Source organism: Rattus rattus, chromosome 11 (assembly GCF_011064425.1).
Source record: "Rattus rattus isolate New Zealand chromosome 11, Rrattus_CSIRO_v1, whole genome shotgun sequence".
Taxonomy (NCBI): Eukaryota; Metazoa; Chordata; class Mammalia; order Rodentia; family Muridae; genus Rattus; species Rattus rattus.
In genome coordinates, this window is record NC_046164.1 from 57,971,342 (window position 1) to 57,984,697 (window position 13,356).

At 39.1% G+C, this 13,356-nt stretch overlaps 1 protein-coding gene across 4 annotated transcripts in view; it reads right to left on the bottom strand.

Moving 5' to 3' along the window:
* Window positions 1-13,356, bottom strand: part of Slit2 (slit guidance ligand 2) — a 327,841-nt gene that overhangs the window by 305,440 nt on the left and 9,045 nt on the right. For all 4 annotated transcript variants that reach the window (XM_032916904.1, XM_032916902.1, XM_032916903.1 and 1 more), the window contains exon 4: window positions 6,260-6,331. In XM_032916904.1, coding sequence (XP_032772795.1) covers window positions 6,260-6,331 — 72 coding nt within the window. The remainder of the gene's footprint in view (window positions 1-6,259; window positions 6,332-13,356) is intronic.

Here is a 13,356-nt window from a genome sequence, read left to right on the forward strand (position 1 = left end):
ATGTCATGTCGGTTTCCCTTCATGTTATAATATTCTCCAAACCTACTGCAGAATACCGTGGGGGCAGGCAATGTGAGGCAGTGATTAGAGGAAAAGCAAATGTTTTTTAAGACAATTTCAAACAACCTCTTTGCTCTAGGCTTTCTGATGCCGAGCACGCCGTTGAAGATTTCACAGCCAGAGTTCACTTGGTCGGTGCCACAAAAGTTTGTTATCACCAAAAACAAAGCCATTAGCTTGAAGGGGAAAGTATCACCATGAAGCCTGGAGAAATCTTAATGGCAATCTTTAATTCCATTTTATTTTTGACATATAACTCCTTGTATAATATGTTGATTTAAAAGAAAAAACAGAAATGTCTCTGTTGAACAGTTTGTATAGCCTTGTTTTCCCAGCATATGGCAATGGTTACTGGGAAGTATGTACAGGCACCCCCATGTCATTTCCTTTTTACACTTAAAAATTAATCTTTGATACCTAGAATGGTGGCATGCTCCTGTTAGTCACTGTAGCATTTGGGAGACCGAGGCAGGAAGAATGCCCGAGCTCCAGGCCAGTACTGTGTGCATGGTGAATTCCCGGCCAGCCAGCACAACATAGTGAGATTATACCTCAATAATTCAGTAAGGAAACAGAGCAATTAATAAGCCAAGTATTATTTAGATAAATATTAGAACTAGACAATGAAAGTCTTTTAAACTTAAATTCTTGTGTATATCTATTTTTAAGTGGCAAAACCAGAGTCTCACTCAGGTCATGTTAAAAACAACTAATGTGTTACTTGAGAAGAAATAAAGGGCTGGCATTTCAATCACTAGAAGTTCACATGTTTATACGTTCTGTCCTCCAGGCTCTCTGTTTTCAAAGGCCAGTAGTCAGTCGGACCCCTCACTAAAGTTTCAACCTGTAACAGGCACGCAATATTTCCCCATGTGGATTACAGGACAGGTGGGCCTCTTCCTGCACAACTTCTGCCCTCAACACCTGAGACTCAGTGAAGTCAGCAGTAGCCTTCACCGAGCCCCCCTCCCAGAGTAATGATGCTAGTCTGGACAATGGTAACCGTAGCAACTGTAACCTGCAATTCCTGCACAGCTAAAGTGGGATTTATTGTGGCAGGGGGCAAACAGGCCAAGAGTAAAATGGAGCGGGGAACTAAGGATCCTGACACCTCCAGTGGTGCACACTTTAATCAGAGCTGGCAGAAATTAATTCAAGAGGAATTTTTACATGGCTCCACTGTCGCTTTCTGCTTTTCTGCTTGACTACAAGAATCCTAATGAGACTCTCATGATATCCGGAAACAAGGGTAGTTGAGCTCGACTATTCCTTTGCCTCAAACTAAGGTATATTTTGCTTTAAAAGAAGTAAACAGGTACTGTTTTGATCATGTTGCCTCTACTGACACCATTCAATGCTCAGAAAACCCAAGGGAACCAAACATTTAATTAGTCAAGTTATCTCTTAAATTAAATTTGGTTCTACATAATTCATAATGCCTTCCCAGAATGATCCCTTGCCCATTCAGGTTGCAAACCCGGAACCCAACAGAGGCTTAATTCAACACATCAGTTATTGAGACCTTACAAGGGTCAAGTCTCACGCTAGACCCTGGAGGATGTTAAATATTTCCATAATATAGGCGTGGAGAGCATTGACAAGCACAATTATAAAATAAAACTTATATCATAATTCACAAAAATAAATATGGTTTTCGTTTTCTGAATTTAAAAGACCTATTTACAAGAGCATATCCTTTTCTCGAAACTATCAAAAGCAATGACGACTTTTGCATTAAAAGGGAGGAAATATGAAAATAAGATGACATAGTTGTGTATTTGTTACACTAGAAAAATTAAATTGTTAATTTTATAAAACAACAACTAAAAAACCCTGAAGTTTCTTTTCCAAAAAGTTTCCCTTGACTATAGATAATCAGAAAGTATTTTGACAATCCGAGGACATTTAAGACAAGAATTGCTCAAGACCAATCAACTTAAACAGTCAAAAATCTATTCATCTCCAGTAAGAATTACTTAACCCATAAAAGGGGTATTTGACTTTAATATTCATACAGTCAGGAACTTTGGTGGTTCTCAAACTCCTTGAGAAATAATTTCCATGTCAGAAGCACAAATAAAAATTTCTATTTAAAAATAATGTAATAAAGTGTGCCACAGGGACATAGGGAGATATATTTTAATTTCTTGTTTGTTTTCCTTGGATTTGGGAAGATACTAGATTAAGATGGGTTTCTGTAAAGTGCCTTGGGTATGCAAACGTAGGTTAGACGTCTGGGTAAATATAGCAATACTCAAAGACATCAACTGGAAAACCACAAAACAAACATTTACAACCAGATGCTTATCCATGGTCCCATCAATGAAATTCCTCTCTAATGAGCCTGGATGAGCAGCTGCAAACTCAGATGGGAAATGGTGCACCACGCACTTGCAAACTGCCTGGAAGGACAGGCTTATCTGGGAGATTTGCGTATGCTGTTCATGGGGTTCAGCCCATGAGTGGCCAACCTCTTCAAAATTCACCACAGTCTGTTTCAGTTAACTAGCTCCAGATTGCCCTGAAAAAGATTTCCCTCCACTCTTAGGTGGATCATAAAAAAATGCAAAACCCTCAGGATCAGAGGAGGAGCAAAGGCTAGGAAGGAAATCTCCCTGTAGAAGTCAGGAAAACTGTGTGCTGTCTCCTTTAACCTGCACCCTATCATCCTGTGCTTTCTCTTTACTTACACTTTCCATCTGTCAACAAGTGCTTGTAATTTTATTACGCGGTCCTGTCGTTTACACAGAGTTGGGATTATTTTACAGAGTTCTGTTAATGGACTGGATAAACGGTAATGCTATTTAAACTAGTCCTCTGCCGCAGCCAACACAGCTGTGAGTGTACTACTATTTCTGAGCAAACATCTTGACCTGAGCATGTAGTGCTCTCTCAGCCCTTCCAAAGAGAAATTGGAGCAGGCAGCAAAGGGAAGGCATTTTTGGCCGCTAGCAGCAATCAACCGTGTCAAATCATAATTCATATACAGTGTACCCTCTTTTTCTTTTATATCACATTTAGAGTCTGCAAAGTGCAAGCGTGCCTGGCATCTCGTTTTCGGTCAAAAGTCAGATGGTGATTTATTCATTACAAAAACTAAAAGTAATACGTATGATATCTAATGTACCAAGATCATTTTCATCTAGGTAAACGACGCTAAAACCAAATACCGCCTTATAAACTGGTTAACATTCTTAGCTGGTAAGATGTAGTGAAAATATATTAAAGTATGTAATAAGTTAAAAAATAGACACGTTACCTAGCATCATTTGTGATGGAAAAATGAATTTTAGAAATGCTGTTTTCCTGTGCTGCACATGCGCCTAATTCTACCATGATATTCAGCCAGGCACAAAGGGATTTCTTTTAATATACACGTGAAACAACTGGTCAAATGTTTTCTTTAGGCCAAGATTCCTTCCCTTTTATTTGTCAAAATTCCTACATCTGCTTTCTCACTTAACCTCCTTGGACAATGATTCATTTCTGAAGGGGCATTTCTAAGGATAATTTCGAATGTGGATTTTAACACATTTTCCAATCCATTACAATATTCATTTCAACTGGGCTACTAGACATAGGTATCACGCGAGGAACAAAACCAATGAAACTATAGGCTTGGTCTTCATAGGTATACTTGCCCTCATGCACTAGTCAGACTTACAAGTTTGTCCCTTACTGCTGTGTGTTTGATTTTAGTGGTTTAGTATCATTTAAAAAGTACTCATATATAGTTTATTGCCTTTCCCCTCAAGAGAATCAACAGTTTTAAAATTGTATTCACTTGTGCTAATCCGTGTGAAGCATAGGATCCTCCATTTCAAACAAAAAGATTTCTGATTTGAATGTGCTGACCATCATCACATTTCCAAGGTGGCGGCCCCAACAAGTAGGAGGCCGAGCCAAGATGATTGCTGCAGTTCAAGGCTTAGCATGAGCTCCATAAGAAGTTCTAGACTAGCCTTGCCTAGAATGAAAAAAAGAAAGCGAGAAATAAAAGCCAGATGGAAGGAAAGAAGTGTGGGAGGGAGAAAAGAAGGAAATGAAGGGGAAAGAGATGGTGGGAAGGAAGGAGAGAAAGGTAAACCTCTGTGTTTCTACTGAAAGGAAATGTGAACCATCAAAAGGAAAGTGATACTCTCTTAATGTTAACCATGAAGCCATGAAGAACCAGGTTTAGGAATACAACATTTACATCTGTATTAGAACTACTGATATGAACAATTAAAACTACCAGCTGGAGTGCTCACTGGGGAAAATTATTTGAGCCACACAGACACAGAAGTATCTCAAGCATATTTTCCAACTGTCCTTCCCCCCTTTAAACATGCCTTCAATGAATGGGAAAACTTTGTCACAGTCCTCTGGGGTCTGATGCCTCTTCAGGCCACTGCTCATAGCTTTCATGTGTCCCATCATATAAAAGCTTCAGAAAAGTACAAAATCTTAAAATAAAAGGGGAAATCTCTTTGTTCCACTGTGTAATATTGTCAAAGAGGTCTAAATGTCAAACTGTATAATTTGCTGGTGGGAACTTTTATAATGCATTAAGTCATTCAAAAACTCCTGGGGAAATCAATCCGAGTACTTCTAGAGAAAACATTGAAAAGTCTTGTTTGTGGGAGAGAGGATTGAGGTCGCTTTGTACATTTTTTTCACTGATAACAGACAACAGCCATTCCATTTAAGTTCATTTCTGCAGTAATGAAAAACACTTCAAAGGCACTGTGTGTTTTTGTATGTGCAGTGCTTTGCAAAGTCACAGGTTAGCAAGGTCATTGGACATTAGCTTCAAAATCAGTTATTACAAGCTTCTCCAGCCCTTAAGAACTAAAGCAGAAATGGGATACTATTTAAAAAACCAATCTGGCTATTACAGCACTAAGTGTGTGTGTGTGTGTGTGTGTGTGTGTGTGATGTGTGTATAATTTTATAGCAAGCTACATCCTACTTCCTCAAAAAAAAATTGCCCACAGAGATGATTTGTTGAGAGAAATTCCTTTGATTTTGAGAACATACACTTGAATAGGGCCCATTAAACAGCTACACTCACAAACATGAGCACTGCAGCCAGGGATTTTGACTTTCCTTAGGGAAACGGTGTCAGGAAGGAGAAGATGTGGGGTGTCAGCTGGGAAAGCTCTTTGTATTGTGAAATGAAGTATCAGGAGGACTGACCGAGCAGACATCCTGTTTCCAGCAGGGGTGAGTATGAGAGAAGCCCACGCCCACCCCCACATACACGCTTCTGGAATTGATAACAATATTGAATGTGGAGGCTACAGACCTTTGGCTACAAAGTCGAATTCGGAAAAGAGCAATGTGTTCACTTTCTCTACAAACACTTCCATATGGGACTTCCCGACACCCAGGTGGGGCCACTCCAGACAACTTCCTACCTATCCCAGCCGGCCTTAAACAGCACGCATGAGCATCGATAACCGTTACCATTTATTCTTGCCAACACTTTGTAGCCTATCTGCCGTCTGCACACAGCAGAAAAAAATCTAATTTCCAAAGCTTTCATAAATGTGTTTTCCCTATTACACATTAGGTCAGGGAACAAGCATTCCTGGGAGGAAAAGCCGATTTCACCTAATACTTGCAATGTGCTTTTTTTAAAAAAGAACAACTTCCTTAACAGTGTACGAGGTATTTTGATGTGAAAGTCTTGCCTTCCAGCAGTTCACATTTGCAGAATTTGTAATTCTGGCTTCAAAAGAAGTACTTATGAGAGAATACACAGCTTTAAATGCCTTAGGATAGATAATATGAGCAATCTAATAAACACTATTCCTCAAATTCAGAAACCATGCTAAAGCAGAACTTACAGAAGGAACCCCGGCTTTACAGGACACACTATCAACTTCCTTTAAAACTGGAAGAACGGTAGCAATTTTAATCTTCCAAATTTGAGGTTTCCTTTGCGCACTAGGCAAACCTCTGTATCAACCCAGAACCAACGCCAAGAATAGAACAAGGGCAGCAGCGCACACGGGAGCCACAGAACGCTACATAAGCAAAGCCACTGGAACCACGGAAGATCTTTTATTTCTTTCAGAAAGCAAGAGGGCAACCTTCCAATCTAAGAATCCGTGAGCGCATGGATTCCAGGAAAGCTCAAGAAAACAGCTACAACTCTATTAATAAAACACAAGGTCAATGCAAAGCAGCAGCAAGCACTTGTGTGTCTACTTACAGCCGGTAGAGCTTCGCAGTCCCAAGAAACAGCAGCTCAGGAAACAACTGAAGGTTATTTCTGTTTAAACGCCTTTGGAGAAAACAAAACAAAACAAAAGACAGCTTAAGTTACAGAGAAAATACTTAACAATGAGCCTTGCTTTGGTAAGGTCATGCTTAGTCCTGCATTTCTAGAAAGAATGAAACCACATTCAAGAAAATCCAAGCACTGAGAACCAAAAGTTGGTTACACCTTTTGTTACATGGTTTGCACCTTTTGTTACATGGTTGTTGAAGGCAATTTCCCATTGTCATTCAGATGGTGATTACAGGGACCTAGATTCTCAACTCAAAGCCCCGTGCAACATCAGACAAACAGAACCACATGATGGAGTAGTAGGATTTCCTGACCCAGACACAACTTCAAAGAGGATAGATAGATTAATAAAATACTTAAAAACATTTATATATTCAAACATTTATATATTAAAAACATTTATATATCCAAAAATATTTATATATGTATATGACTAAAATTTTCAGCAAAGGCATAGTAGATAGAAATTTCAATTTTATTACCTACTTATTTAATTGGGGGCAGGACAAGAAGCAATCTCTATAAAAACTTTGTCCCCATAGGTTCAATGAGAATGAAATACAAAAAAGCTCAAACCTCAAGCCACAGTACTTGACCTATCACTAAATTAAGTTACATTCTGTTTGATTGAGTAGCATTTCAAAGATTGCACTGCTTTTAGGGTTTTGGTTTTTTTTTTTGTTTTTTTTTTTTTTTTTTATGTTTTAGATGTTTTGGGTAAGGATCTAAATGCAACTCTTAAGCAAACCTGATCTATTCTTGAGCTCACTGGGAATGTGTACACCTATTAGAGAAAGTGAGCAAACACTATCCCTGATATACTTAACAATCCAACCCTACCCATTCTATGTGAATCCTTTAATCAAGTGAGTGTCAACAGCCTGCTCTTCTGCTTCTCCCAAATCTAAATATATTGATGAGCAGCCCATGGGAAATAGCTACATATAAATGATGTACGAGTTGCTTGGGCTCTAAGACCAATATCACCCTGAGAAAGGCAGAATCATGGTTAAGTCTTCAGGATACATGTTAACAGTCTGATGTCCTCATTTGCTTAAAGGCTCATGATGTGGAATCAAGAAGACACAGTCTCCAGCAGGTAGCACTGAGACCAGTAATTGCATTTTCTAAAAGAGCAGATAAGTGAATCCTTACTAAAAGTTATCTTAGCATGAAGACCTGCCTTTGAAACTCTCCACTTGTAATCCCATGTATCTAAGCAAATGGCTATAAGGACAGTCCGAAAGCAGGGTCTGCATTTAAGTGAGCTGTAGATCACAGAAGTAGAAGGTAGCAATGTGATCAGAGCTTAGCATCTAAACAGCTCAGGAAGCTGCCCATCTGCAGAGCCACGCCAGCAGGTAGTAAAATTCATACCATGTGTTCCAAGGTACATAAAGGAGAAAGAGGAAAATTAGTGGTGAAAGGGTGGATCTGCTCCCACATAGGCACTAATTTTTATGAATGAACCACATAATCAAGTTAAAATAAAATCAAAACTTTTATTCTAGGTTTCTTTTCTTCCTTGGGAATGATTTTGAGGGTAAAGTATTTTCACCGTCCATCCTTGTCCACCTTAAACAAAATCACTTAATTGTGATTTCATTAGGATAGCAACTAAGAAAAAATTACAAGCATCGAAAAAATTAATTCTTGGCCATCCAAAAAAGGAAAAAAAATCACATTCTGTAATAGTGACAATGAGAATGTTTTTCTAGGCAACAGGAGTTCTTTGGAGAATGTATGCACAAAATGCCTACCCTGATTTCTAGAATGACAGGCATGGGGTTTCTTAATCATATTCCAAGCACTGGATTAAGAGAGCTGATCTGATTCTTCAGCCTGAGCAGGCAATGCTATGTCAAGCCTCAAACTGAGACTTTGCAAAAGGCAGCTGTCCAGAGAGTGCTTTCCCTTCCTATCACAAGGCGCTTTCTTACATCCTCTGAAACGCCAGCTATTCTCTGTGAACTCCATACCTCCCTTGGCTGTGTCCCCGGAGCATTTGATATGACCCCCTTGAGCTGTATTATATTGACTCATGTGCTGGTCTCTTTCCCACTGGGCTGGGAGCTTCTCAGATGTGAAGACCCAATCTTTGTGTTCCTTCCCCTTTCTCTGGCATTTACTAGGTTTGAACTGTATTAGGAGACAAAGCAATCTCCTGTTCTCATTCTGCACTCCCCAATCTTTTCTGGCATTTGGGAGGTTCTAAGTGTGTTGAATGAGAAACGAGTGCTCTCTCCGCATTTTGATATAGTTCAGTAAGGAGTCAGTATAATCACTTGATATCAGGACCCCTTGGCATTGGCATACTCGCTGAGCCACCAGTCACTACCCAGCTAACCAAATCCCTACCCCCCCATATGCTTCCTGTACCCTAAACCTCTCCTTTCTTGTTCCCCAGCAACCACCTACTGTCAGCATCATATAAAGAGCAGAGGGAACTCAGCGTGTTTAAATAAACCCCAATATATCAGCGACCAAGAGTTCTTCCTAACCTTCTTGCTAATACATCAGCAAAACTTCATATGTGAATGTAGATATTTAAGCCACGGCACGTGCAATGTCTTTCTCTTTATAGTTGCAATCCTTTACACATGCCCCCCCAATTGGTTCTTAACTCACCTCCCAATATCTGACATGAATTAATCTATATGGATTACTTCACTCGCTTGTCCCAACATCCTTACAAATGAATACCATTTCATATGGTTTGGCACAAAGTCCACAACTCAAAAGTAGAGCTGGAGGTTTGGCCTCAGGCAGTGTGATTCCATACATTGAGAATCACCATCACTGTGGTGCACCAATGCCTGAAAATAATGTAACGCTCAAAGTTTCCTTGAGAAAGCCAGTTTTATGTACTCTACTTCTTAAACATCTTTGAGCTGCGCAAATGAACATGAGTTCAATTTGATGTGTAAAAGACACTAGCTTAGGGAGGCTGGCAAGAATCTCAGAGCTCGCCCCCCCATAAAAAAGAAAATCATCCTGACAGGCTGAGTTTGATTCTGGAACACTTAGGACAGTAGGAGGGTCTGGAGAGATACCTCAGTGATTGAGCACAGGTCTTCCAAAGGACCGGGATTCAATTCTCATAACCCACACACAGAGCAGCTGTAACTACAGTTCCAAGGGGGATCAGACATCCTTACACAGACACACGTGTAGGCAGAACACCAATGTGCATGAAATAAAAATATGTCATTTTAAAAGGAAAATGTAGAAGGAAAGAAACCACTGTTGGTCTGTGACTTCCACGTGCACACCTGAGCATGCAGACCTCATTGGGTAGGCAGACGCACACACAAATATATACACATACATGCATGCACATGCACACACAATAATGATAATAGTAATAATAATAATACAATATTAAGTAATCATTCTGAAGTCCCTTAGTTTTTCATGGAAGTGAATTTGTCTCAACTAATCATGTTTTGAACATGAGGCAAGATAAAATCACCAAAAAAGAAAAAAAGGATACACTAAGGAAAATATAATTTATAGAGGCAAAAATTGAAAATGTAGTTTTTTTAAAAGTGCCTATATTTGTCTCTTGCTTTCTTCCATCAGTAATAAGGTTAAATGGTCAGAAATATTTTAATAAAAAGTCACTGGACTCCTTCATATCCAATCAAATATTTCAATGTAAACATTCTTGCAAATGCCAGAATTTAAATCCTTAAAAGACATTTCAAAAAAAAAAATCTACAGTTTTCTAAAGGCTATTAAGATACCAAACAATCAAAAAAAGAAAAAAAGAAAAAAAAAAAGCTGGAGTAACCCGTCTCTAACACAACAAAGAAAGCATCATAGTGACTCAAAAAGGAGAGGTCGTGATGTGAACTCTAATATAAATGAGGTGACCTTTAAAAATGATGGTCACTAGACAGAAACAGTGAAGGATTACTGATGGGAGACCACATAAGGCACTCAGTTGTGTCCAAGGAGAGATGATGGAGTATAGTCACACCAGTTCTGTGTCCTCACCCTGGGATACAGTCTACTCACAAAACTGAGGGCCGTTTGAGGATTCTCTGGGTGGTGACTCATGCTTTCAGAAAGATACATGTGGTAAATCTCTTTGCGATAGGTTTTCTTAGGCCAAAGATAATTAAAGACCCTTGATCTCAGCCACGTCCTGATTCTGAGTATGACGTTCAGATGAGTACGTGATCTAAGAGCTATGAAAACACTGTGGGGCTCTGAAATGCTGGGTCTCAACTACACAGCTCACAAGCCGGATACGTTCTAAATTATTATCTTCCATTTACTCTGGGGATTTATCCTTTGGTGGATGTTATAGCACCTTACTTTCCTCAACTTCCCTATCAGCTCAGCTAGTATTTTACCCCAAGATAACCTTCCTCATATTCAAAATTCCAACTTTAAACAGCTTTACTAAGTCCAGTGAAAAAGTGTGCTTTGCATCCACAAATCAATGCCAGCATTCCTCAGCATGGTGTCTAGTCTGAAATTCAGTAAACGTTACCTTTAAATGTATTGCTGCTCTCCTACTCAGTATACATGGGTAACTCTTCAGGTGAAATTTCTATCGCCCATTGTTCTTCTGACCCTTGTAGAGCAAACGCTTTTATTTTTCATAAAATTAAAATTCAATTTTTTAACAGTGTTTTAACATCTGGTTGTTTTATATAGCTGAAGATTCTTTTTTATTATTATTATTTTCAGCAGCACACTCAATGATGTCTTCCTCCTCTATGTGATGATTTCCTTGCCCTATGTGACGGAAGCTAACACTTTTTAATAAAAAAGGCCTTTTCCTGCTCTTTGCCTTCATTGAATGGTTCTCTTTACATTAAGGGAGAGTATATAATACTCTGAAAGAAAACATAAGAAAAAACATGAACTTTCTTTCTATCTTCTGATCCCTCGAAAAAAACTCAAAATGAAAATAACAAATATGATGACTAATTATAGTATATTCATATTTTAGGATATAAAATTTAGGGATCTAAATTCAACTTTTGAAAAAGAAGTTGTGTCAAAATCCCTAACTACAACTCTTTAAGCACGCAGTGGCATGCATTCCGAGAAACTGTGTATACTGTCTCATTAATCCCTGCACTACTGGGATAACTATGCCTATGTGAAAAGTGGGAGAATTAAAGATGTTAAAGATGGCATGCTGTGGGGGTTGGGGATTTAGCTCAGTGGTAGAGCGCTTGCCTAGCAAGCACAAGGCCCTGGGTTCGGTCCCCAGCTCTGAAAAGAAAAAAAAAAAGATAGCATGCTGTAATCAAGGGGTATGGAAATTAAGGGTTTTCTGAAGTCTCTCTTATTGAATGTTTCCAGATTTAAGATGAGGGAGAGTTCATATGTGGCTAGACAACACAACCAGCAAAATACAACATGTGTCATTTGCATTAGTGATCTAACACATGATATCACAAGGCACCACACAGCAGAAATGGCTAGAGAGTCCACAGGAATATTATCACCACAGTCTGAGATAATATGGACTAGTTTCTGTTCTAGAGCAGAACCCTGAGTCCAGCATGGATGGATGCTATAGAGAGGAAAGACAAAGAATTATATAAAAGCCTCTTACAATGACACTCCAACGCCCATAGCTTCAAGTCAGTCTCTTTGTCCCCAAGATATCATTATTGTGAATGTCTTCTGTCAGTCCAGTAGATGTAAAAGGTAGGACAATATGTGTGAAGTCCATGAGAAAAAAGAAGCCCCCTTCCTGAGCAAGGTGGTGAAATGCACTCTGGAAAGTCTCATTCAAGAAGAGAGATATCCAAAAGCAACGCAAGCCAGAACTAAATGTAAAATATTTGACATTCACTGCTCCCACAAATACATTGAAACAGTGCAAACTAAACTCATTTCAGGAGAAGCATAAAGGAAACAGCATCCAGCAAACATTGTCACAAAGGATGAGCCCAAGCCAGATGTGGGAAAAATAAACACCTTGGCTGCCTCAGAATTCATAAAATAGTCCACAGTGGTAGACGGCTATTCTCACCACCCAGAAGAACACACAGCAGTGAATGTCTCACTAAACTTTTAGCAGCACCCTCCCAGAAAATCTTTCTAAGACCACAATCAGTGAACACAATTCAAAATTGCCCCTACTGCTTAGAAATGCATTGGAATGGAGGCATTTAACAACAATTGTTTGACACACTACATTTTTATTATATACAATGTCTGAGGTAAAATATATATGACACCAACAGGGGTTTAAATCAAGGTGTACAATACCAGAGAAGAGTCCCTTGAGAAGAACTTAGAGTCTTTGCCACGGAGATTAGTGTGGTGAGATTCTCTTTACAGTAAGAACTATATATGTCAGGTTACATATAAGCTTGCAGGATTAGTGGGTCCTCTGCAGCCTTGACAAACAGAGAATAAATGGTGCTATCCTCCAGACCTGTTCTACAACATTTTCTACACTTGAACTCATGTGCTACAACCTACAATACAATCTCTATGCCACCACTCCCTACCCACAGTGCCACTTGTCTGTGAGACGCATTATACTCATGTCAAGAGGATGAATTCACAGCCACCTTAAAGGAAATTTATATCTTTTAAGTATTTGTTCATGAAATACAGTTTGCTCAAATGGGTTCTTTATCCTACAGGGATCTGAGTTTCTGAGTTTAAGGGTGATAAGTTTTATGATTATGAATTATGAACTCCAAAATATTTAAGTTATCAGATTTATAGCCCGGGATTCCTCACATCACAATATTTTTATGATGATTTTTTTCTCAAGGAAATGTTGCAGCTGGGTAAGCCACTAGGACTAACAGTATCACTTTAAAATGAAGAGAATACACTGTGAGTGTTTGAAGTATAGGTCTGAGAAGCAGAGAGTTGGAGTGTTGAGGGAAGAGCTGGGCCCTAATAACTGTCCCTAGTTCGAAGTTGAGGTAACTGAAGATTTTAAAGAGGAAGCTGTATGACCAAGATATCACAGGGCAACTGATCTGTAAGAGTCACACTTGTCCAATGTTCCTGGCTTTAGAATGGAG